Source organism: Aedes aegypti, chromosome 3, assembly GCF_002204515.2.
Source record: "Aedes aegypti strain LVP_AGWG chromosome 3, AaegL5.0 Primary Assembly, whole genome shotgun sequence".
Taxonomy (NCBI): Eukaryota; Metazoa; Arthropoda; class Insecta; order Diptera; family Culicidae; genus Aedes; species Aedes aegypti.
Window position 1 is genome coordinate 373,069,938 of NC_035109.1, and position 26,260 is coordinate 373,096,197.

At 40.7% G+C, this 26,260-nt stretch overlaps 1 protein-coding gene across 1 annotated transcript in view; it reads right to left on the reverse strand.

The window, feature by feature from the left end:
* Positions 1-23,862, reverse strand: part of LOC5576491 (protein twist) — a 46,570-nt gene extending 22,708 nt beyond the window's left edge. The window contains exon 1 of the mRNA XM_001662633.2: positions 22,175-23,862. Coding sequence (XP_001662683.1) covers positions 22,175-23,289 — 1,115 coding nt within the window. The 5' untranslated portion in view covers positions 23,290-23,862. The remainder of the gene's footprint in view (positions 1-22,174) is intronic.
* Between the last annotated feature and the right edge of the window lie 2,398 nt (positions 23,863-26,260).

A 26,260-nucleotide genomic window follows, 5' to 3' on the forward strand; every position in this document is an offset into this window, starting at 1 on the left:
TATATTGTTTTCATTTTGAATAAATGTAATTATTATTATCTTTCTGGAGCAACATGTTCTTTATTTAGTAAAAGTATTCATTTGATTTGATATTATCTATAGGGTGGAAACTGCTGTGCCGTACTACGATGTGTAACTCATAATGTGAAGAAATCACTATTTAAAAAAAATGTAAGAAAATCAGAAATGCGTATGAATAAAATTTTAATGCTTCAAAAGTTATTTAAGATAATCGTCTTCTGAAGAAAAAAAATGGACGTGAGGTTTGATAAAAATGGTCTATTATCCAGCAAGATTTTCATTGACGATATTTGATTAGTAATTTTTAACCAGTGGTCCACATCCTTAATTAATTGAATGAATGCTAAATTGTATATTCATCACAAGTTGTGTATGAAAAGTCTATACTTTTTGGGCATTATTTATTATCGTGCGTGTCATACGTTATAGATATTTAAGCAATAGCAGACAAAAAGAGCACGGCACTTAATAAATGAATGTCATTAAGTTGAAGAGACAGTTCAAAATTAATTGGGAATGCAGAATCACAAATAAGAGTACACAATAAATTAAATGGTTTTGATATAATGACAATAATAATTTGTAAATGTCATGAATTTAAAAGTTTGTAGTCCAACGGACAGATCATTTGCCTTAAATTAAACATTTCAGTTTTTATTTTTAGTTTTCCTCAAGTATCTGTAGTTTTTGGACTTATAAAATATAAATTTTCAGGAAAGCGGAGTAATGTTTAAAGTTTAAACTGGATTTAATAATGTTAATACAAAAACAAATTCATTGGGATTCGAACTTGTGCCTTCTGGGTGGTAATCTAGTATGCTACCTACTAGAGTATTGATAGCTCAAAGCAAATTGAATTATAAGTTTGTCAAAAGACTAAACTTTAGTTGCAGAAAAACTCAATGATGTGCAAGCGGAACAAACACTGTAGTCTAATGAATTTATGCAAACACATATGCTAAACAAAATTAAATATTAAATCTGAATAGAAAATACAGCGATTCACGGCAGATAAGTCGGATTTAAATGAAAAATCTCAAGTTGATCAAAGGAACTATGAAGACAGAGTAAAAAAAAGGAACATTCGGTCTATTTCTAGAATGAAATGAAGGAATATTATGAACAGTCTACACCTAGAATATTCATCATGTAATAATTGGTAAAATCCATATGTTTTGGATAGATAAGCGTAGTTCCAAACCCTTGTTGATAAGTAGAGAGTAAAGGGAATACATCAAGTAATTCCGGTCTACTTCTCCGTAAGAAACGAAGAGGATAGAAAACCTGGTCCGTTTCTGTAACAAGAACGAAGGGAGATTGTGGAAATTCGGCCCATTTCTGAAATGAAATGAAGGAGTAACACAAATCGTCCGGTCCGCTCTTAGAAAAAAAAATGTAGAGAGTAAAGAGAACATTAAAAATGATTCTGGTCTACTTCTCCATAAGAAATGAAGAGGATAAATAAAATCCTGGTCCATTTCTGTAAAAAGAACGTAGGGATGTCGTAGAAATTCGGACCTGTTCAAAAGTGACAGAAGGAATAAAACGAATCATCCGGTCCGTTTCTAGAAAACACGATTGTGTGTTGAGAACGTGGCTCTCAGTCAAAAGATTATTGGTTCAAATCCTGACGGATATGCAAAGAAAACAAAATGTTTCAGTCTGTTCTATGAAAGACCAGATGTAGGAGATCCATCTCAGTCCATTTGGCAATCCAGTCTACTATGAGATGAAGGAAGAATGTCTTCGGTCCATCTATGGTAAAGGGATGTGCAATGAAAACAAAAGGTTTCATTATGCAATAGAAAAGTCCAACTGTAGGTGGCTTGTCTTGGTTCATTTGAAGGTCCAGTATATCACGAAATGATTTAAACTCTTACATTTGCAATTTTTATAAAAAAAAAAACCCTTGTGATACTATGGTAGTAGAACTACAGCCACATCTACTATGTCTTTTAACATCATATTTATATCTTTAAATTATTTTTCTTTAGTTCCTGAAGTTGAATGGAGCCTGAAATGTTAAACTTAAATTGAAAGGAATATCATAACATTCAAGAAAGAATAATGGACGAAAGCTCAAGAAAGAATCGTAGACCGATTGAAGGAAACGTTTGGTTGGTAATATTGATTGTGAATACAAAAAGTAAGTTTCACTATTGAATGTTATAAGAAAAAAGAGATGTCAGAATGTAGCTAAGTATGCTATTGATAACTTAAATATTATTTAAAAACAGATTTTAATGTATTTTTATTTAGGTATCAAACGAACATGAACCGTGTTGAGGTACGCCTTAGAAATCAAAGACGATGGAAATATAAGGAAACAGATGAGGATGGTAAAATAAGATGGCGGAGATCAACAGTGATTCGAACAACAAATCTTCAAACACAATTCATTACGGATTTTTGTACATTATGAAGAAAATATCACTGAGGACTATTGAAGCTAGCTTATTCCCATTGTTATCTATTACGTTTTGCTATTGTTTTCAAATTATAAAGAAAAGGAGAGATGTAGTATAGTGTTGTGTCATGAGATAGAGTAGGCCATGCCCGAGAGATGTGACAGGATGATTGGTGAATAATAAATCATTGTAAATTAGTACTGCGAAATAAACTGTTTGTTTCTATACTCTGCTACAAAAACCACAATTTCCCGGTACGGTAACGAAAGGCTCACTCCTCAGTCCGCAAGTGCAGATGGCCTACCAAATGAGATATTTGGAGAAGAACTTCGACACTTTCTTCTTCTTAAATTTGTTGTCCACATCGAACTTGCTCTTGCCGGTGAAAAACTCCAACCCCGGAATTTACTTAAAATCGGCTTTTATATACGTTCTGTCGTCCATCGCACAGCAGCCATATTTTGTCAACATCTTCTCGTAGAGCTTCCGTGCCCGAGTTTTAGCCGTCGATTGTTGTCGCTCATCGTGGTTTGGAAAGTTCTGTACCTTGTATGTATGTAATCCAGCTCTTTTCTCTGCATTTTGGACGTAGCTCTGCGACATGCCGAACTTTTTAGCCAAATCACGGCTTGAGACGTTTGGATTTGCTTTAATCATCCGCTTCACCTTTCCCTCCGTATTTTTGTTCTCCGGTCCCGGTTGTCTTCCAGCTACTTTGCCGTGGTCCAACGTCGACCGCTCCTGGAACCGCTTCAACACTCTAAAGACGGTTGAATGGTGAATGTTCAACATTTTTCCCAACTGCCGGTGCGACAGGTCACGAAATTCCAGGTGTTTGGAAAAAATTTGTTCTCTCGACTCGCGTTGGTTCACCTCCATTTTCGTTAAATCGAAAAACACGACTTCAAGTTTGACAGCATGTAAACAATACACTTCAATGAGAAAGTGTGCAAAATTTGGTTGATTTTTACCCAATGGTAGAAAAGTTATGCCCTGTTGAATGTATCGCAATAATTTCGTGTTTGGCCTTTACCAAACAATATTATATGCCCAGGGAAGTAAAGGTAAATTCCATTACGAAAAAAAATCCTGAACTAGAAGTTGTAGTCAAAATACGCGTCTCTGTCAAAACATAAGCAATAAGAGTGGAATTTAAAGATAGTTTCTTAGATCTACTTTTGATACTCTTTGTGAAGATTCTGATCAAAGTGTTCGACGAATACGCAAAAGAGTCTCAATCACTACCATCCCTGTGCTTACAACCAACAAATCATTTGAATGAAACACAATGCAAATGACATCCACCCGGCTTACATCCGTTTGACATTAAAAACCACAATTTCCCAGTACGGGACAACACTTTTTATGAATGAAAATGTGAAATGACCCGGCGACCACGACGATGAAACATCCATCCCGTCATGTGAGTCGTCAGAATAATGAGTGACATTTTTATAACTCACTCGCTGTCAACTCTTTCCCAAAACAGCAAACCAAGAAAAACAGACGCACCATCCAACAGAGCATCTTGGCCAACTCGGGAACTGCGCGCGAAAATTCAACGCCTGCTGCCAGTGCAGAAATAGATCTTGCTTCGCCGTAGATGTCGACGGTTTTGCGGGTTTGAACTGACTTTTACGACCGTAGCGAAAGCGAACTCGCTTCGCAGTATCCTGAACAGAACGTTTTCAGGAAACGACACTTTTTAATTGCCCTACTGTGTGTGCGTTTGCGATGCTGCAACCGATGTTACGCCGAAGCACATAAGTCTTTGTGTCTTTTCAACGCCATCACGCTGAAATTGGTTTTCCGTTCTGGTTCACCTGCAGTTCAAAAGTGAGAATGAAGGGAGGGCCCCGTGTATGAGATGAGCTCTTTTGTCAGATGTTCTTCTTCTTCTTGGCATTAAGTCCTCACTGAGACAGAGTCTGCTTCTCAGCTTAGTGTTCTTATGTGCACTTCCACAGTTATTAACTGAGAGCTTTATTTGCCAAAGTTACCATTTTTGCATTTTGTACATCGTGCGGCCGGTACGATGATACTCTATGCTCAGGGAAGTCAAGGAAATTTTACATTTTCAGGCATTGCTTTGTAACCGCGAACTCTAAGCACTCAGCTAAGGAAGGCCCCTAAACTTAGTTGTTTCTGTTACTTCATTGCGCTAGTTATCCATCAAGCCCTTATCCATGCGACCTGAAATGTTCGGAATCCATTTTTTTTTATCCAACACAATAAATATAAAATACGCAAATTGCAAACTTGAACTAGAACTTCTCGAAACTGACATTCGGTTTCGACAATGAACCAACGGTTGAAAAAGAACGAACGTAAGAAAAACAATTAAAAATCGTTCATAGCCTGAGTCGCAATCAATCACTTGACACCTTCTCGTTTTCCTGTCAGAATCATCCCTACTAGTTAGATTACTTTTTCCTAATCCTCTCCGTGACCAACTATACAGCCGAACAGCAGTCTGCTTCCTCAAGATCATCTCCATCATCGCCACCGTCGCCCCCTCAACAACCATTACCACTAAATCCAAATCCACCCAAATTTTACGACGGCTTCTCGCCGCTTAGTTCCCACCCAAATCGTGTTGCCGCAGGGGGATCGTGGAAAAATTGTCGACAAAAAGAGCAATAAATTTCCCACTCCGGCTGCTTGCAGTCATAATCTGGGATGCCACGGTTCGTCAGAGGGTACCCAAGTACCTATCTTCACGTCATTTGTGTCAGCTAAGCGTGCGTCATTATTCTCGCAGTTTGTCGTTAGGAAGCAATAACCGGGAGGGGTTGAATGGTGGAATGATGTCACTTAGTGCATTATTAGGATAGAATAGGCAAATTTGGTATTCTAAAATGTCTGTAGCCGAAAGAGTTAGGGCCCAAATAGTCGTTGTGGTAAACGCGCGGATATTCAGCAAGACCATGCAAGAGGTCGTGGGTCTGCCTCCCCGCCAATTGAGGATCTTTTTGGATTGGAAATTGTCTAAACTTTCCAGATTTTTGTACCTAGGATCAGTGATGACTCGGATAACAACTGCAGCGGAAGACGTATTGATGCTGCAAGTGCCTCTGGTAAACTTCTAAGACCGATAGTGCTTTACGGACATGAGACATGGACAATTCTCGAAGAGGACCTGTGAGCGCTATGAGATTTTCAACAACGTGTGCTTGGGCACAGTATTTGAGTTGTGTTTGATCCTTTGCTCGCGTCACTTGCTCCTGCGGGGGCGGGTGATGTGAGCAGGATCAATCATGCTGCGCGTCGCTCGCGTGGCGTGATATGATAGTGTCGCGGATCGAGAATCGGGTTAGTTGTATTTGATCCTTTGCTCGCGTCACTTGCTCTTGCGGGGGCGGGTGATGTGAGCAGGATCAATCATGTCGCGCGTCGCTCGCGTGGCGTGATATGATAGTGTCGCGGATCGAGAATCGGTTTAGTTGTGTTTGATCCTTTGCTCGCGTCACTTGCTCCTGCGGCGGCGGGTGATGTGAGCAGGATCAATCATGTCGCGCGTCGCTCGCGTGGCGTGATATGATAGTGTCGCGGATCGAGAATCGGTTTAGTTGTGTTTGATCCTTTGCTCGCGTCACTTGCTCCTGCGGGGGCGGGTGATGTGAGCAGGATCAATCATGCTGCGCGTCGCTCGCGTGGCGTGATATGATAGTGTCGCGGATCGAGAATCGGGTTAGTTGTATTTGATCCTTTGCTCGCGTCACTTGCTCTTGCGGGGGCGGGTGATGTGAGCAGGATCAATCATGTCGCGCGTCGCTCGCGTGGCGTGATATGATAGTGTCGCGGATCGAGAATCGGGTTAGTTGTGTTTGATCCTTTGCTCGCGTCACTTGCTCTTGCGGGGGCGGGTGATGTGAGCAGGATCAATCATGTCGCGCGTCGCTCGCGTGGCGTGATATGATAGTGTCGCGGATCGAGAATCGGTTTAGTTGTGTTTGATCCTTTGCTCGCGTCACTTGCTCCTGCGGGGGCGGGTGATGTGAGCAGGATCAATCATGCTGCGCGTCGCTCGCGTGGCGTGATATGATAGTGTCGCGGATCGAGAATCGGGTTAGTTGTATTTGATCCTTTGCTCGCGTCACTTGCTCTTGCGGGGGCGGGTGATGTGAGCAGGATCAATCATGTCGCGCGTCGCTCGCGTGGCGTGATATGATAGTGTCGCGGATCGAGAATCGGGTTAGTTGTGTTTGATCCTTTGCTCGCGTCACTTGCTCCTGCGGGGGCGGGTGATGTGAGCAGGATCAATCATGTCGCGCGTCGCTCGCGTGGCGTGATATGATAGTGTCGCGGATCGAGAATCGGGTTAGTTGTGTTTGATCCTTTGCTCGCGTCACTTGCTCTTGCGGGGGCGGGTGATGTGAGCAGGATCAATCATGTCGCGCGTCGCTCGCGTGGCGTGATATGATAGTGTCGCGGATCGAGAATCGGTTTAGTTGTGTTTGATCCTTTGCTCGCGTCACTTGCTCTTGCGGGGGCGGGTGATGTGAGCAGGATCAATCATGTCGCGCGTCGCTCGCGTGGCGTGATATGATAGTGTCGCGGATCGAGAATCGGTTTAGTTGTGTTTGATCCTTTGCTCGCGTCACTTGCTCTTGCGGGGGCGGGTGATGTGAGCAGGATCAATCATGTCGCGCGTCGCTCGCGTGGCGTGATATGATAGTGTCGCGGATCGAGAATCGGTTTAGTTGTGTTTGATCCTTTGCTCGCGTCACTTGCTCTTGCGGGGGCGGGTGATGTGAGCAGGATCAATCATGTCGCGCGTCGCTCGCGTGGCGTGATATGATAGTGTCGCGGATCGAGAATCGGGTTAGTTGTGTTTGATCCTTTGCTCGCGTCACTTGCTCTTGCGGGGGCGGGTGATGTGAGCAGGATCAATCATGTCGCGCGTCGCTCGCGTGGCGTGATATGATAGTGTCGCGGATCGAGAATCGGTTTAGTTGTGTTTGATCCTTTGCTCGCGTCACTTGCTCTTGCGGGGGCGGGTGATGTGAGCAGGATCAATCATGTCGCGCGTCGCTCGCGTGGCGTGATATGATAGTGTCGCGGATCGAGAATCGGTTTAGTTGTGTTTGATCCTTTGCTCGCGTCACTTGCTCCTGCGGGGGCGGGTGATGTGAGCAGGATCAATCATGCTGCGCGTCGCTCGCGTGGCGTGATATGATAGTGTCGCGGATCGAGAATCGGGTTAGTTGTATTTGATCCTTTGCTCGCGTCACTTGCTCTTGCGGGGGCGGGTGATGTGAGCAGGATCAATCATGTCGCGCGTCGCTCGCGTGGCGTGATATGATAGTGTCGCGGATCGAGAATCGGTTTAGTTGTGTTTGATCCTTTGCTCGCGTCACTTGCTCTTGCGGGGGCGGGTGATGTGAGCAGGATCAATCATGTCGCGCGTCGCTCGCGTGGCGTGATATGATAGTGTCGCGGATCGAGAATCGGTTTAGTTGTGTTTGATCCTTTGCTCGCGTCACTTGCTCTTGCGGGGGCGGGTGATGTGAGCAGGATCAATCATGTCGCGCGTCGCTCGCGTGGCGTGATATGATAGTGTCGCGGATCGAGAATCGGGTTAGTTGTATTTGATCCTTTGCTCGCGTCACTTGCTCTTGCGGGGGCGGGTGATGTGAGCAGGATCAATCATGTCGCGCGTCGCTCGCGTGGCGTGATATGATAGTGTCGCGGATCGAGAATCGGGTTAGTTGTATTTGATCCTTTGCTCGCGTCACTTGCTCTTGCGGGGGCGGGTGATGTGAGCAGGATCAATCATGTCGCGCGTCGCTCGCGTGGCGTGATATGATAGTGTCGCGGATCGAGAATCGGGTTAGTTTTGTTTGATCCTTTGCTCGCGTCAAATTATTTATCATGGTCTAATCGCTTATCAAAGTGAATCCTGTGACCCAACGATCCTTCCCATTAACAAACATCCCTCCCAGTAACCTTTGTGGAGATGCAGAGGTAAACACGGTCTCCAAATAGAAAAGGTTACACACTAACATTCCTTCCTCCAATCCCACCTGACTGCAAGGACGTGGCCGGCGCCGTTATTGACCCTGTATAAATAGAGGCACTGAATTATGCACACTGAAGAAGATTATGGCCAATCCCAGCCGAACTTCTAGTTGATTCTTTGTGCATTTTCAATGACTTCGGTCAATCACGGAATAGCAACCATTGATATGTGTAGTCAGTCTAAGCTAAGCTAAGCTAAGCTAAACGTGTGCTTGGGCACAGTATTTGAAAACAGCGTTAGGAGGAGAAAAATAAACTATGAGCTTTCTCAACTTCACGGTGAATGAGGTATCCAGAAATTCGGCAAAGCTGGAAGAATACGATGGGCGGGATACGATAATGCAGGACAACACTCCCGCGGAAATAGTGTTCACCTCGAATCCGACCATAGAAGCGAGAAGCGAGACACAGGATGAGCATTGATGAAGACAACCAAGCTATGGATTCACAGCGACCATAGGACAGGTTAAAACGCCTATTGATGAGCTGAAGAACTGTAAGGCTGCTGGGAAGGACGAGTTCCCGGTCGAGCTTCTCAAGCATGGAAGTGAGTAGCTTTACCAATTGATACACCGAATACTTCTGAAGGTATGTGAGGATAAAGAAATGCCCATAGTTTTGAAACGTTGGATGGCCGCCGGCTGGTTGGATGGTCTCATACGCTCAATCTACAAGAAAGGGCACAGACTGGAGTGTTCCAATAGACCATTTCCGTGAAAAAAATTTATTGGCTTATATGCTTTCTGTCATTTTACTGAACAAACTTACCTAAGGAACCAATGTGTTTTGAAGCCTCTAACTTTTGGAAAACAATAAAAAACTGGCGACACGTTAGTTCTCCCCTCGGTCCCCTACAATTTGTTTCACCTCGAAAAAATACGGACCCCTGAAAACGACGGGCTGCATTTGACGTTTCATGACAGCGATATCTGGGTTGCATATGATGTGATATTTTTCCTCTTCGCGAGTCTCTCTCAGGGTTGAACCAACTGTGCCGCATCTCGAATTATTTTTCAAAATGTGGTGAGTATCCATGCTTTCAAAAATTTGTAAGGAAATCAGGAGTGCATATAAACAAAATCTGAAAGCGTTAATTTATATATAAATAATATAAATAAAAATGGAATGATGTTTGTATGTCACGAAATGGCTTTAGAACGGGTCAACAGATTTGCATAATTCTTTCACTGTTGTATTCGACAGGGGATGCGACGTGTTCGTGCGGGGAAAAAGTCTATGAAAGTGTTTGGAATGGTCGGGAAAATAGGAGAAATCTAATCTGTCATTTTGTATGGGATGTTTCATGACAGTTTTCAACAGCCTACTTGATGGCAAGACAAAGTTTGCCGGGACCACTAGTATTCATTAAAAATGATTGCCTTTCGAAGAAAAATACAAAAACTGGGAGTTAGATCTGACGGAAATGGTCTATTACCCTGCTGAATTTGTCGTACAAAATACTATCGCGCATTCTGTTCATAAGACTGAGATCGCTCGAAGAGTCCTTCGTCGGCGAATATCTACAGTCGGCTCTCCATAACTCGATATTCAAGGGACCATCGACTTATAGAATTATCGAGTTATAGAATATATCGATGCAAAAAATCCCAAAATCGAAGGAACAAATCTCTGTATTTCCAATTCATATATGATTTCTTGTATAAGAAAGCAATAATATATTGTTGATATTATTTAACAAACTATTATTTGAAAACTTTTTTCGAAATGTTCGAAAAATCTCATTAGTTTTACTGACAATATTTTTTTTTATTTTGATATTTTTCAACATTTATTACAATTTGCAAGTATTTATTCACTTCCAATCAAGAATTAGTTCAAGTTTCCCCGAATAAGATGGATTTCAAAATGGATATCGAGTTATGAAGGGAAATTTGCCTCTTATGTGACATCGACTAGTGGAGATAACGAGTTATAGAAATATCGACTTATGGAGAGCACAATGTATGGAAATTTGAAGGGACCGAAAAATACATCGAGTTATAGAGTATATCGAGTTATAGAATAGCGAGTTGTGGAGAGTCGACTGTAGCTGGTTTTCGTGACGGCCGCTCGACAACGGACCAGATGTTTACTTTGCGAATGATCTTAGATAAATTCCGGGTATATCAAAGACTGTTTATTGATTTCAAAACGGCGTAAGATTCAGTGAAAAAAACTGAGATGTGGCAGATAATGTCTGAACATGGTTTTCCGGTGAAACTGATTTGGCTGATACGTGTAACGCTAAAAGGTTCCAAATCAAGGGTTTGAATTGCAGACAAGGTGTCAACCTCGTTTGTGACGTCAGACGGATTGAAGCAGGGAGACGCACTTCGAATTTACTGTTCAACGTTGCACTCGACGGTGCTATTATGAGATCTGGCGTGGATACTCAAATGCATTTCATTGAGGATACTCAATTAATGAGACCAAGAAAGATATTAAGGGGATTCACTTAAGGTGATTATAAAACGAATCAACGAATCAAATTTTCAAGAGCTCAAGACTTGAGAACCAAACAGCGCTCCTCGTTGAAAATTTATCCCATTAGTCACCACCTGGGAGGGAGGCTCAGATACTACACACGAAATATAGAACAACGTTTGTTTAAACTGCAAGATAACTCTAGCTTGCCAACAACAATCAAGGCAGGCTTGGGGAAAATCGCTAGTTTTCTTTTGTTGTATACTTTCGATTTTTCCTGACAAACATGGAAAAAGGGCCACAGTTTTCTATGCACTAAATATTAATTTTCATTGGAAAAAGTAAAACGATGCGTTTTTCAATGCTTTATATTCAATCAGTTTGAAGGGTGCTCACGTGACATTACTTGCATTGTATGCATGAATTGATTTTCATTCGATTTTTGTCACTTTTGATGAAATGCGAAAATGTGTTTTAATCAGTTACGCGCTTTTTCCATGTTAGTCCAATGTTTGAGATCTGGGCTCACAGTGACAGTTCGTGACAGCGGAATCCCGGCTCACTATGACGTACATAAATTTTGTATTGGTTTCTCCCTCCCAGGTCACCACCAGCAAGCAAGCAATTTGATTGATTTTCAACTCGAACTGTTGACAGATTCTCCAGTTTTGTGCTCTTGAAAATTCAAAGTTCGGCTTCGTTTTATAATCACCTTAACAGCGCAAATTGTCGCGTAAGTTGTGTATCTTAAATATTTCATGTATTTGCTTAAACTGCCAATGAATTATTTCAGGTTGCTAATTGACAACAATTTATCCATCCAAGAACCCTTCGGTGATCTTGACAATTGCAAAGAATACAAATAAACAGATTTATACCGTTTTGATTCATATTACGGACACTTAAGGCCTCAGTGAAGTATAACCCAGCTTGGACCATACAAAATAAATGATTCTGTATGATTTTTTAGCGTTATCGAGCGTCGGAAGCCCTTAACTTTCGGATGGTGGGTAAAGAATACGCGTCCGCAACTTGAATAATTTTAAATAAATCAAAACGTGTGGCCTTTTCATGATTCTTATTCCGGACGCTCCCTCACTTTTGCCTCATATTCCGGACGCTTTGATTCGAATTACGGACAGCTCATGATAATCATTAATGGAACAGTCAAATCATCAATTGAAATCGTTCAACCACTTAAGAGACGTCTAAGGTAGTTGGCCATTATAAATTTGCAATGATATTTATGGAAACAACCTAATAAAACGAGCCTCGAAAATGAGAACTTTTGGACTGCGAAAATTGAAACATTTCGTGTGAAATGTTTCCCACACAAACGAGAGTGTCCGGAATTTGAAGCTGTCCGTAATATGAATCAAAACGGTAGAACATGATGAGAAACAAAAAAAAACTTTGAAATACAAATATTGAATACTACATTAGCCTTTGGCAACCTTACTTAACGCCTAATTGGAGGCGTTTTTAATCTATGTTGGTTGCATTTATGAGTAGCTTGAAATGACGTATAAATGCGCAGATTAAGGAAACAATGTAAGCTAGATTTTTTTCGACTTCTCAGAGCATAGAGTATCTTCGTACCTGCCACACGATATACGCATGCAAAAAATGGTCATTGGTACAGTAAGCTCTCAGTTAATAACTGAGCTGAGCTGAGAAGCAGGTATTCTCCCAGTGGGGACGTAATGCCAGAAAGAAGAAGAGCTCCGACTGCGAGTGAGAGGTGCAAACTTTTTTTCCATTTCAACACTTTTTAAAAACAATAGTAATGATCCGGAATCAGCTATGCGTATCCCGGTGAAAGTGACCACATCAAACACCAAACCAAATCATTTTGTACATCGTCAGTTGCTGCCCCTGAAACTGTAATTTTCGATATTAATTGTAAATTCAAAATCGAAACAGAACAAACCTCCAAAAACAATTCGTTTTCAGCTCCAACACAAAAAAATGGATGTATTTTATTGACATTCACAACGGACAACTAGATTATACATTTTCTCATTTGACATGGCATTAGAATATGAGGAACATTTCATTTGAAATATTTCTTTACCAATGTTACGCAGCATTTAATTTTACGTAGATTTAAGTGAATTCCCTATTGATTGGATGAAATACAATAAGGCTGCTGGGTAAGGCGAGCTCCCGATCGAATTCTCTAACACGGAAGTAAGCAGCTGCATCAACTCATTTATCGTATCGTTCTTCATAACATAACATGGGTCGAATTTAACAATACTGTGGCCTTTTTGACACATAATTCACAGGCAAAACAAAGACAAGAACTATGCCATCCCTCTTTTTAAAAGAGATAATAAACTGTGCGGTACTATGAGTGTCAATGCGAAAAAGTATGCAGTTTGGCTGTTATGTACCCAACATGTTTTTGAGCAAGAATAAAAAGATTACCTTCGGACGCTTAAGAAGAGAGAGAAATGTTCAATCTTTCTTTAAGACAAGTTTTCATGTCAGAATGATATTCAATTTGGCAACACAGATTGTATGTTTAAATCTGACTAGAATAATATATTTACTTAAAATCTTATGGTAATTCGTCTGACAAAAACTTGTCTGAAATTCTTATAAACAGATTGAGACTGCTTGAGGAGCCTACGTCTGTTAGATAAATTCGGGGAGTACAATTTACAGAATCACCATTCGTTTTTAGATTTAAAAGCTACGTAGAATTCAGTAAAAAGAAACGAGTTGTGGAAAATTATGTGCGAACATGGATTTTCGGCGAAGCTGATTAGACTGGTTAGTGCAACGCTCAACGGATCAGGATCATGTGGACGGATGGTGGACTAGATGTCGTCATCATTCGCAATTTAAGTGGACTGAATCATGCCGAAAAGTTTGAAATGGTGGAAGGATTTGCATTTCTCGGAACATTAATCACGTGCGAGAATGATGTTATCCGTAAGGTAAGAAGGCGTATAGCAGCTGCGAGTCATGCTTTCTACTGGCTCTGTAAACGACTGTAGTCCCGTAGACTGTAAACGAATTGCGTTATATTTACAGGACACCGATGCTTCCGCTTGTTCTATATGGCCCTGAATCGTGAACATTGCATTGCAGGAGGTGGTTCATAGAGCTCTCTGGGTTTTTGAACAAAAAGTGCTGCGATCTATACTCAGCGGTAAATTAGTAAACGTTATTTGGCGACTTCACATGAAACACGAGTTTTACCAAGTGTTTAAGGAGATGGCTCTTTTCAAGCGCAGTAAAAACGACAAGCAGCTTCGGACAGATCACGTTGCCCGTTTAAGTATACTATTAAAAATCTACGTTTTCAAGCATTCAACTACCGTTTTTACTCATATTCCGAACACTTAAGGCCAACAGTGACTTCAAATGCATCTCATTGGCATAAAATGGTTGATATTTGTGTAAATTTTAATTTCTTCGCAAAGTCATACGGTTAGCTATTAGGTGTACCGATAATAATGTTGATTTAATTAGTTTTAGTATTGTTTTCACGTTAAAGTATGGAACAACATTTTGATTCATATGCCAAACACTATGTTCATTCTGTCTCATATTCCGAATAAATCGTATTAAAAAGATTAATTTAGCAAATATTTTTTTCTGAGCTTGTCCTATTGGTCTCAAACTAAAGAATCATCACTACTTCCGTGGTATAAATTATATTGGAGACGTTAAAATTGAATTGCAATTGACTGCCGTTTCCTTGTTTTTAGGTGACTTATTTCAGCGAAACTTTTCAACCAAATCGCCATACAAAAACCGAGTGTTCGGAAAATGAGTCTGTTCGGAATTTGAGACAAAACGGTATATTCGAGGTGATTTTCCATCCAACAGCAAAAATAACATAATTTGTTGAAGGTTGACTTGTTTTATTGGCTCCCATACAATTTGTACGGCATAAAAATTTGTTGAAAAAACTTCGACATAATTTTTTTTTAAACTAGGTTTTTGTCACTTACACCCTTTTGCATCCAACCTCCTCAATTCGTAAAGAAATTACAACAGCAACACCTGAAGGCATCTAAAGAAACCTTTATTGAATTTATCTTAGTCTTCTAGAAGAATATATGGAGGCATTATTTTAAGGAAACCTTAGATGAATAAATTCCCGTGAAAAAAGGAATTATATTTATAACTAGTGGTCCCGGCAAACTTCGTCTTGCCATTGCCATCAAGTAGGCTGTTGGAAAACGTCAAGAAATCTCCCATACAAAATGACACTTTAGTCTTCTCCCGTTTTCCCGATTATTCCGGATACTTTCCTGAACTTTTTCCTCGCACAAACACGTCGCATCCCTTATGGATTGCAACAGTGAAAACCTTGCGTCGATCCGTTGACCCGTTCTCGAGCCATTTCATGACATACAAACACCACTCCATTTTTATTTATATAGATAGATAGATTGTCATATATTTGCTACAGTTCATTGATTAAAATTTAATCTTACCGTTATACTATAGCATACACCTGGATATGTGTATGTAATAGAACATATACTTTGCTCCGCACGTTTGACAGTTGAGTGCAGTCGGCCCTTGTGGTTATCACGCTCAATAATATGAGTTCTCAAGTGTATGTGTGGTTGTGAAAATGAGAGGAAAACTATATGCAATCTGTCTCGGAAACACTCAGAATCTGGGTGTAATTTTTTCAAATTAGACAATATTTCCATATGCATTTTGATGAGTTTGGAAAGCGTGTGCAAGTTTCGCTGGGGAAAACAAAAACCAACTATGTATGACGAGCGTATACAAGTGTTCGTGTGTTCAAATGTCACTAAGCTCTACAGGCCTTTTCTCAAGACGTTTCAAATCAGCTGATTCGGAAGCTGTTTGACAGTTCTTCTTCGGAAATGGCAGTCCCGTGTATGCACTGCTCTTCGGCAGATGTAAACAAATGCATACACGGAGCTGTCACATGAAAAGGCTTATTGCATAAGTTTTCTTCCCCGCGTGCGTGAGCATTAGCCTGGGACACGGTTATATGAAAAATTTAGATTCTCGCTCCAGTCCACTTTTTGTATTGCATTTAGGTCCCATAACAACTGTGCAAAATTTTAGCTCGATCGAAGAAACTATATTTTAGCGCAAGCCGTTCAAAGTTTGTATGGGATTTACCAGAGAATTTGTTTATAATAGAGAAGCGCGAATACTGAAACCAAAGGTTCCAATTGAAGTGTCAAACGTGGTCCCAATCGAGCAAATTCAATGAGACTCAGAAGGATGGTACACAAAAGAGACGATGGATATGTGTTAGTGAAAGGCGTTGGGATAGTGACGTCATTGATCAGCTTGGTTTCTTATGGCGACTCACGAGATGACACGCACACTAAAATTTTGTTCGAATTATCTCAACTATTGATGATCATTGCATATGTTGTGTGTAAACAATGTTGAAATTCTCTCCGCGTTTCTCTAGTATTGAATTCTCTGGGACTTACAATGGGAAAACTTACTTTTGCAAAGAATAATCGCCAAGGGTCGCCAATTGACCTCTATAAAAATTCTGAACACAGATCTCGATAGGTATTTCTACTATGAACAACATTGCAAAAGACCGAAAAGCAATCTGATGCTTGTGAAAAGAGTTATTAAACATAGACTATTCGGAAATTTTGCCCGATTTGAAGAAGACTGCATGTGGTAGTCGAATTACGCGTATCTGTCAAAGATAAGCATTTAGGAGCGGAATTTAAAGGTACACGGTACTCCATCTACTTTTAAGTTTCTCTATTTAAGATTCTGCTCAGAGGATTCGAACATTCATTAAAGAGCCGATTTTGTTATTATTGATTCCTTGATTAACACAACGTCGCATTGCCAATAGGTTTTCATTGAATAACTTTTTTCACAAGTGTCGGATTGTTTCGTGGTCTTCGGCAATATTCTTCATCGTAAAAATACCTATCAAGGTCTGTGTTCAGAACTTTTAAAGAGGTCAATGGGCGACCTCTGGTGATTTTTCTTTGCAAAAGTAAGTTTTCCCATAGTAAAAAGTCAAGCTGATTAGAATGAATATCATTTTTTGTTTCCGATTATCACAAAGCGGTTGAGTAGCAGTAGGTTAAAAGGAAACTGAAAATCTTGCGCAAGCGCTTTGACAATCTTTGTTGTGTTGTTAAGGTGAGGATAACAACAAATAAAAATCAACGAAGATTCTACCCAACAAGCGTCAATACAGGCGAGGGTAGATTGAGTATTTTCGTCCCTGCCTAGAACCCTCTATAAATTTTTCAGAGCATCTAATGATTCTGAATTCTTCCTGGAAGCATTACCTTAAAATTTGATGCCCTTTTTGGATACTGTTCCGGGTGATATATACATGATTGGAAATACAAACGTGACTGATCATGTTTTCCGGCACAAGTTTTGCGGAAATGGCCATATCTCGGATGATTTCCAACGAATCTGATTGCGTCTACCTGTATTCAATCTTTGATTGGATCTAGTTTCTTGGAAAAATGTTAACATCCATAGAACGTCACACCGCACAAAATTACAAGCGACGGAAAAAAGGTGCTTTGGACATGACCTCGGACAATCCGGAACATCTCCGGTGTCCGGTGGCCAATATGCATGGCCTGGCAAATTTCTGAAACTAGACCAAATTTACCATCGAATGCTTTCAGATGCATCCAATTTCATCCATTTTTCAAAAAGTTATGAGTAATTGAATTTGGGCAAAATTTTACCTATCTCAATCATTTTGCCTATCCCTTGTATGTTCATTATGTTTTCCCCCACCTAATCAACTAAACTGTTCGAGAATAAGAGTAACAAAGTGTCAAACAAATAGCTGTTGTGTGAATTACTCGGCCAGTCACAACAATAGTTTCACATTAAAAATTTATGGACGATTAGGTGAAGGAATGTGGAGGCTTTTGTGGACGGAGTTTTAGATGTTGAAGCTCTGAAATGTTCTTGAAGGAATGTTATCTCACGGATGCAACCTTAAGGTGAAAAAGCTTGGAATCAAAATTCAATAACGTACCGAAACTTTGAAGGCACAAATGTCGCGAAAGAAGCATCGAATGACAGTGCAATTTTTATTTTAGCTTTTTGCACTAGCAGAAAATTAAGAAGATCGACTTTGTATGTTCAGAATTTCAGCAGATTAGTATCTTTGAAATTTGAGTATGAGCACGCCCATTGTGACAGTCATGTTTGGAATCCGACATGTGCCACTTTGAATAATGCATAGAAATGACAGAAAATTTCAAAAAAATTTGTCAATGTTTAGAAATTAAATGGACTCTGTAAGCAAATCCCAAGTTTCTGGTAGAATTCATAAGCAAGCTTATAATTTTCTGAGATCATTTCTAAAGATGCAAAAATTTCAAGATAGAATCGCAGGCATTTTCGGTGAAATATCTTGATGAATTTCTGTAGAGGTATTAATCGAGAAATATTTGTAGAAACTACTGAATCAATTTTTGGTTTAGTTTCCGAAGAGATTTCTCTTGAAAAGTCTGTGTAAAGGGTTCAGGGAAACTTTTGAAGGGAGCAATGAAAGAATTAAAAAAAACTATAGATAATTGTTAGCGAAATCCCTGAAAGTTTGCAAAAATTGTAGATTCAAATATAATGATTCCTGGAAAATTTCTGGTGCATGGAGTGCCAAATATTTGAATGTATATCTAAAGAAATATTATTGGGAAGCTGTGAAGATATGTGTGGAAGCATCTAGAAAAATATCTGGAGGAATATCTGCTAGAGAAGGAAAATCTGGATAAGATGTTTGCTTTTTAATCATAATTTGATTTTGCATCATTACCGAACTAAATAAATTTATGAATTTATTTCTTGAAATTCCCAGCACTCAAAGAGCATGCTAAACTTTCTGTCGTTACACACAACTTATAGATCTTTCTAATATTTGCTTTCTTCGTTTTAGCGTTACGTTCCAACTAGGACAAAGCATATATCTCTGCTTAGCGTTCCTATGAGCATTTCTACAGTTATTAACTAAGAGCTTTATTTGCCGTTTAACCATTTTGACATGTGTCTCTAAACACCTAGCGATTTCCCAAAATCTCCATTTTTTTCGGAATTTCTGCCTTTTTCTTTAAAACCCAAGTTTATTTTCGAAATGCTTAACTTTCTTCCAGAAAATCAATCAATAGGATAAAGAACTACTTGGGCACTTACATGATTCACTTTGTCATAGGGGGTTTCTCTCGGTTGAATTGTCTGCACTGAACAAAGAAGCAAAACAAATTCTGCCGAAGTGAATCAAAAGTGCCAAGAATAGGATCCGGCTCCCAATACTATGTAATGCTGGTAACAAAAATGTATCTGAACACAATCAGCTTAGAGCTGAGCCTCAACAGAAGCTCAATGTCATAACAATTGAACACAGAAAAACTAGAACCAAAACCTTATTGACCAGAAATCAATAATAAGTTATTGATGACAAATTGCTGACCACAAATCGTTCATACCGTTTTGATTCATATTACGGACAGCTTCAAATTCCGAACACTGTACTTTATATGGGAAACATTTCACACGAAATGTTTCAATTTTTGCCGTTCAAAAGTTCTCACTTTCGAGGCTCGTTTTAGTCAACATATTCCATAGATATCTATGAAAAATTATAATGCTCAACTGCCTTAGACGTCTCTTTAGTGGTCTGCTGATCTCAATTAATTATTTGACTTTTTTATCTATGATTTTCACGAGCCGTCCGGAATTCGAATCAAAGCGTCCGGAGTATGAGGCAAAAGTAAGGAAGCGTCCGGAATAAGAATCATGGAAAGTCCCCACATTTCTATTTATTTAAAATTATTCATGTTGTGGAATCAAAATTGTCATCCACCATTCGAAAGTTAATTGTTTTGAAGGCTCGATAACGCGGAGGAATCATACAGAATGATTCAATCAATATGCTTTCTGATGAGTTATACTTCACTGAGATCTTAAGTGTCCGTAATATGAATCAAAACGGTAATCTTGTCCGAGTCAGACAACGAATCAATTTTCAAAACAGGATTCACTGAAGAATTCGAGAAATGTAGCATAAAATAAATAAATAATAAACACAAACTTTTCATACTGATTAAGGTATAATTTATTGAGCACCTCGAGAAAATTTTGATCGAAACTTGACCAAAGTTTGTAATACAATTTTGATGAGGATTCGATGTGATGAGTTACAGTGGGATTCCGTTTTTGGCACCCCCCGATTTCGGCAACACAATGGATCCGTTTTAGGCAACATTTTTGAATGCTATTAAAATTTGTTATGTTTTGTAAATATGTCGTCTGTTTTAGTAAATTGCAAAGCAGGTCTGTTTCACGTTTACCACCTGGGGCTCATTTTTCGTCGATATCCCCCATGTTTCCTCTAGTCACACAAACTGCTAGGACTCCCGTACGCCCTTAAATAAATCTAGTTGGTCGTATGTCCGCAACGTTTCATGAAGCCATTAATCTCTGTGAGTATCTCAACTAGGGTTCCAACATCTTTACTTAGGCAATTACGTTGTTTGACCAGCCCACTTAAGTCTGCCGGTAGGTGACACACTAAACAGAGATGATTTTTCTTCAGATTTTGGACAGCTTTTTTGAACAAATCACTGTTACTAGAGCAACAAAAAGTCTATAACCATCATCGTTTTACAGAACCAGTTCTTCTGCTAAAAATTTAAGCAATGCTCAAGAAAATCTGTCATTGCATCGCAATTGCTATCTGAAATGCAGTGATAGATTTTCTTGAGGATTGCTTTAAATTTGAACAATAACTTTTGGTTTTTAATTTTTGATGATGATTATTGAATGATAAACATTAGTCATATATTTCGTCTCGCCTCTTTAGCTGTTCTCTTTATTGCAAAATTTATTAAATTGCGTGTGTAAAAGCATACCGCAATAATAGTAACAAACCATGCAAATCGTCGTGTCTTTTAGCTTTTTGTGGAACTTCATAAAGAATATAAATTGCATATTTCAAGTAAATTCGTATTCGAGTAAAGTTTGGAAGTGCCAACATATAATCCATAATCAAGACAAAACTAGAGAAATAAATGACTCACTAGCTTCTCTCTACGCCGTTTAAGATCTCCACCATGACAAATGTATGACGTTTGATTGTTTTAAGAAAAGTTCAAATATTCTATACCTGCGGTGCTCGGGCTAGAGTATACTTCGTACCATATAAAGGTTCCAATCAAGGATGCGGGTCCCATTGAAAAATCCTGAGAATGCATAATTAGTTATTTGTGATGCTGTGCAAAACCCGGCGATTCTCAATAAACTCCTAAGATATCTGAGGCGTGTGAATTTCTAGGCAGAATACTGCGGATATCTAGTTGTATTTTGAATATTTCTTGTTAAATCTTGAGGATTCTGAAAAGATTTACTGTAGAATTTGGAGATGGCTAGAGGTAGTCTGGAAAGTCCTTATGAGTTTTCAACAAGATCGCAGCAGAATCTTAAAATTATAAGCGATACCCTCAAAATTCCTAGTAAGCTTTTGTGCAGATGTCAATTTTCATCTGACTCCCAAACAAGATCCTGAGAATTCGACTTGTCATAACTTGTATCTACAGAAAATAATTTCAGCTGTTTCTGTGTACCATTTTGACTATAAATAAGCATCAAAAATTGGATAATAATGCAAGGAACATATATATTTTTGTATTTCTACTCTATTTTGAGGAAGAGTCTTGTGAATAAAGGTCACTTAAATGGTTGTTGTTTTACATGACCTATGTATACAAATACTATGCATAAAGCTTTCGAAACATCTTCGAAAATATTTCAGCATCCAAAAGTGTGTGGAACGTCTGTCACAATAAACACGACTGGTCTATAAATTTATAGCATATACCAATGAATACAACAAAATACAGCCTCTAAGCCCTTTGAAGAAGGCGAAATATACGTCGAAACTTTGGAGAAATAGAAGCAAAAGTCGTTTTGACTGCTCAAAAACTGATCGAGCCTATAAAACTTTAAATAGAAATTTTAATGAGGCATATGTAGAATTCATATTATGTGATTCTCTAAAAATTGGGAGCGTACTGCATACAGTCAAACCTCCATGAAGGAACCATTGACTCATGGAAATATCGAGTCATGGAACAGAAATGCTTTGGAAAGCTGTTTCAGGGGACCATCATAGTAACCATGAAATTTTGATCTTAGTATGGTTCCATGATGGGATTCGTGTTATCAAAATTTCATTCGCAATTTACAATGGTGTCTACATGGAATTAAGATACTACTGGAGTTCAAATAACCCATTTCCGAAAATGACCACAACTCTCCCTTATCTAAACAAAACTCACCTGGAAGCCAGCTTCAGTGTCTGGATTTTACTCAGCTTATCGCTCGGCAGCGTTGGAATGATTTTGCGCAGCGATGCGAACGCCTCGTTCAAGCTCTGCGTCCGCTGCCGTTCCCGCACGTTGGCCATAACCCGCTGCGTTTGCAGCTCCTCGAAACTTATGGATTCCCGGACATGCCGCTTCCGTACCCGATTGGATCGGGACTTCCTGGCGGGTTTGCTGCTGGTGGTTGTGGCAATGTCTACGCTGGCAGGGATCACCGGAAGTCCTTCCGGATTGGGCGGAGTTTCGCTGGCGGTGATACAGGAAGAGGACGAAGGAGATGAACTGGTTGTGGTGATCATGCAGGATGATGGAGGTTGGGAGTTGGGGAGGTGGCTGTGGGGATAGATGGAGTCGTCCGGTTTGTTCGGGGACGAGGTGACTGAGATGGAGGAGGCGTCGTTTTCCGCACTACAGGGTGTGTCATTTTGATAGTAGATACCGTAGTGGGTAGGGTCGGAATAAGACGTTGGGATGGAGTGGATCATTCGAGAGGAGGGATGATTTTCTTCGAGATTGGAGAACTCTGGGAGGGCAGCGTAGTTACTTGAGGGGTGGTATTCTGAAGGGGCGTAGCCGTATATGTTGCCATCGTAACGGAGACGCTTGCTGTCTGCCGAAGGACTGAGCGATGATTGATCGAACTCGTAATCGTAGTCGGCGTCGAGCTTCCGCTTTTTGTTGGCCATTGATAGACTGTTCATGGAGGATGTCATGATTTCATGACGAGGGAGGTTCATGGGATCAACCACCGGAACGACGTGCGTCGTCACGATGGATGGTGGCTGATATACGTAGATAGTGGACGAAGGAGTTGACGTTTGAGGAGGCATCAACGTTGTGAAGTCCGGTCCATGATGGACCGTGTGATGTGACTGCTGCTGATGATGAGTCACGTGATGGTGATTCATGCTGGAACCACTGTCAAAATTTTCATACGATTCCACTTTTATCATTTTCGGGGAGCGTTCTATGTTTGCACTAACACTGACCGGAAGCTGCTGAGGGCTGTCAAACTGATTGTTGCTGATATCCAGAATCAACTTGGGTGAGTTACGACTCACCGCCGACATTTTACCACACACACAACACTCTCAATTCATCAGTTGCACTTGATATTCATAATCGATTAGCTGCTAATTGATCAGAATTGCTCCCCGTAGTTAATTACACACAAATTAGGCTTGATCTTCTCACTCCAAGGTATTCAGAAACGAAGTCGACAACGACGACGACACTCTCGCCTATTCGATTTCCCCCAAAAACGCGCGCGCCGTCACTTTTTTTTTTGCGTCCAATCATCCAAGTAAGCGTTGCAGAACTGACTTCGACTGCCTGCCTGCCAGCCCTGTCTACTGCGATTACACAGAAGCGAAATCTGAAAACGGTTTTTCTCTTTTTCTGCTGCGCCTCCTCACAGCCAGTTGGAAAGCTCGATCGTTTGGATATGGAATATGGGTGCGAAAGAGAAAGGAAGCGCGATCCGCATCCATCAGGGGGTTGGAAGCCATCGATCATCATACACCAGACAGAGAAAAACGGCGCGAGCTGGTAGAAATGTCTGTTGAACGAATGGATGGAAAATCTTGGAGTCATCTCATCTCGCTTGGGACAGAAGATAAGAAGACGAGTAGGAGAAAATGTTCGCAAACGTACCATTCTTGCGTTCCGTAAGTATCTTCGCTTGCAACTATAGTTTAATTTTTTTTTCGTGTCATTTGAATTTCATGCATATATTGATATTCTATAGTTTTGCTCGAATTTTTTTTTCGGATTATCAAATTCACTTGGTGTATAGAACGCAGCACTTCGATATTCACTATTCTATATGGTGATTAAAATGATCACCCGTGCGTCTTCTCAATTTTGTTCTAAACAATAAAGGTGCGTTACTTAAATAAAAAAAACGTTTTGAGACTTTCATGTTAATATAAATAAAACCAAATAAAATATGCAATAACTGGCATAATTATCACAATTTAAATAATAGGACGAGCTGATATATAAATTTATAACGCAAAATGTATGAATAATAATAGTGTATCGAACAATTTGCAAAAAAAGCAAGAAATCATTACATGCCTATTTTCAGCTTTTTGTTTTACACCTTGTTTTAGACTAGTCTCCCATGACTATGTTGAGACTATATAGCACTATGCGATTAAGCTCGACTGAAAGTGTAAGGGTGTGCAATATAACAAATGTTCTTATGATGGGCATGTAATATTGTAATCACAGTTTTTCGACACGATGATAAGCATTAGGCAGTTAGAACAATTTCGTAGGTATTACAACTCTAGAGGAAATCAATTTCCTTCTTTCGGTCCAGTACTATAAACAGAAATTTGAGCCCTCTTAGACAGAATTGACGTAGATAAAATCAAGAGGTTGAGTGTTTTATTGGGGAGGTTCAAGACCATAGCATACTGTAACCACTATATGATTGCAGCGCCACCAGCTGGAGTGGCGGGTATTGAAACTAACGCTGTAAAAACAACCCGGTGGGATCCAAACGAACTGGAGTGTACGCCTGAAACCTTCACACCTTCCATCGTCGCTCTTATCAGTCTCGTGAGCTTCCCGGGAAAGCTGTTCTCGTTCATGATTTTCCATAGCTCTACCCGGTCGATACTGTCGTATGCCGCCTTGAAATCGATTAAAAGGTGATGCGTTGGGACCTGGTATTCACGACATTTTTGGAGGATTTGCTGTACAGTAAAGATCTGGTCCGTTGTCGATCGGCCATCAGCGAAGCCGGCTTGATAACTTCCCATGAAATCGTTTACTACAGGTGACAGACGACGGAAAATGATCTGGGATGATACTTTGTAGGCCGCATTTAGAATGGTGATCGCTGGGAAGTTCTCACAATCTAACTTGTCGCCTTTCTTGTAGATGGGGCATATTACCCCTTCATTCCACTCCTCCGGTAGCTGTTCTGTTTCCCAGATTGTACCTATCAGCCGGTGCAGACAAATGGACAGCCTTTCCGGACCCATCTTTATGAGTTCAGCTCCGATACCATCCTTACCAGCAGCTTTATTGTTCTTGAGCTGGTGAATGGCATCCTTAACCTTCCTCAAAGTGAGGGCTGGTTGGTTTCCATCTTCCGTAGTACTGACGAAGGCATTTCCTCCGTTGTCCCGTCCTTCATTGCCTGTGCTCTCAGCGCCATTCAGGTGCTCATCGAAGTGCTGCTTCCACCTTTCGATCACCTTATGCTCGTCTGTCAGAATGCTCCCATTCTTATCCCTGCACATCTCGACTCGCGGCACGAAGCCGTTGCGGGATGCGTTGAGCTTCTGATAGAACTTACGTGTTTCTTGAGATCGGCACAGCTGTTCCATCTCCTCGCACTCCGTCTCCTCCAGGCGGCGTTTTTCTCCCGAAAGATACGGGTCTGCTGTTGTCGTTTCCGTTTATTGCGTTCCACGTTCTGCCGGGTCCCTTGCTGCAGCATGACTGCACGCGTTGCATTCTTCTTTTCCAAAACCTCCTGGCACTCCTCGTCGAACCAATCGTTCCGGCGACTCCGTCCCACGTACCCGACGTTGCTCTCAGCTGCATCGTTGATTGCTGCTTTTACTGTTCTCCAGCAATCCTCAAGAAGGGCTTCGTCCAGCTCACCCTCTCCCGGTAATGCAGCCTCGAGGTGCTGCGCGTATGCCGCGGCAACATCCAGTTGCTTGCGCCGCTCTAGGTCATATCGGGGCGGCCGTCGGTATCGTACGTTGTTAACGACGGAGAGTTTTGGGCGCAGTTTCACCATCACCAGATAGTGGTCAGAGTCGATGTTAGCGCCACGATAGGTCCTGACGTCGATAATGTCGGAGAAGTGCCGACCATCAATCAGAACGTGGTCGATTGCGATTCTGTCTGCTGTGGTGATCTCCAGGTGTATCGGAATGGAAGGCTGTGCTGGAAGTAGGTGCTACGAATGGCCATATTCTTGGAGGCGGCAAAATCAATTAGTCGTAGGCCGTTTTCGTTCGTCAGCCGGTGGGCGCTGAACTTTCCAATCGTCGGTTTGAATTCCTCCTCCTG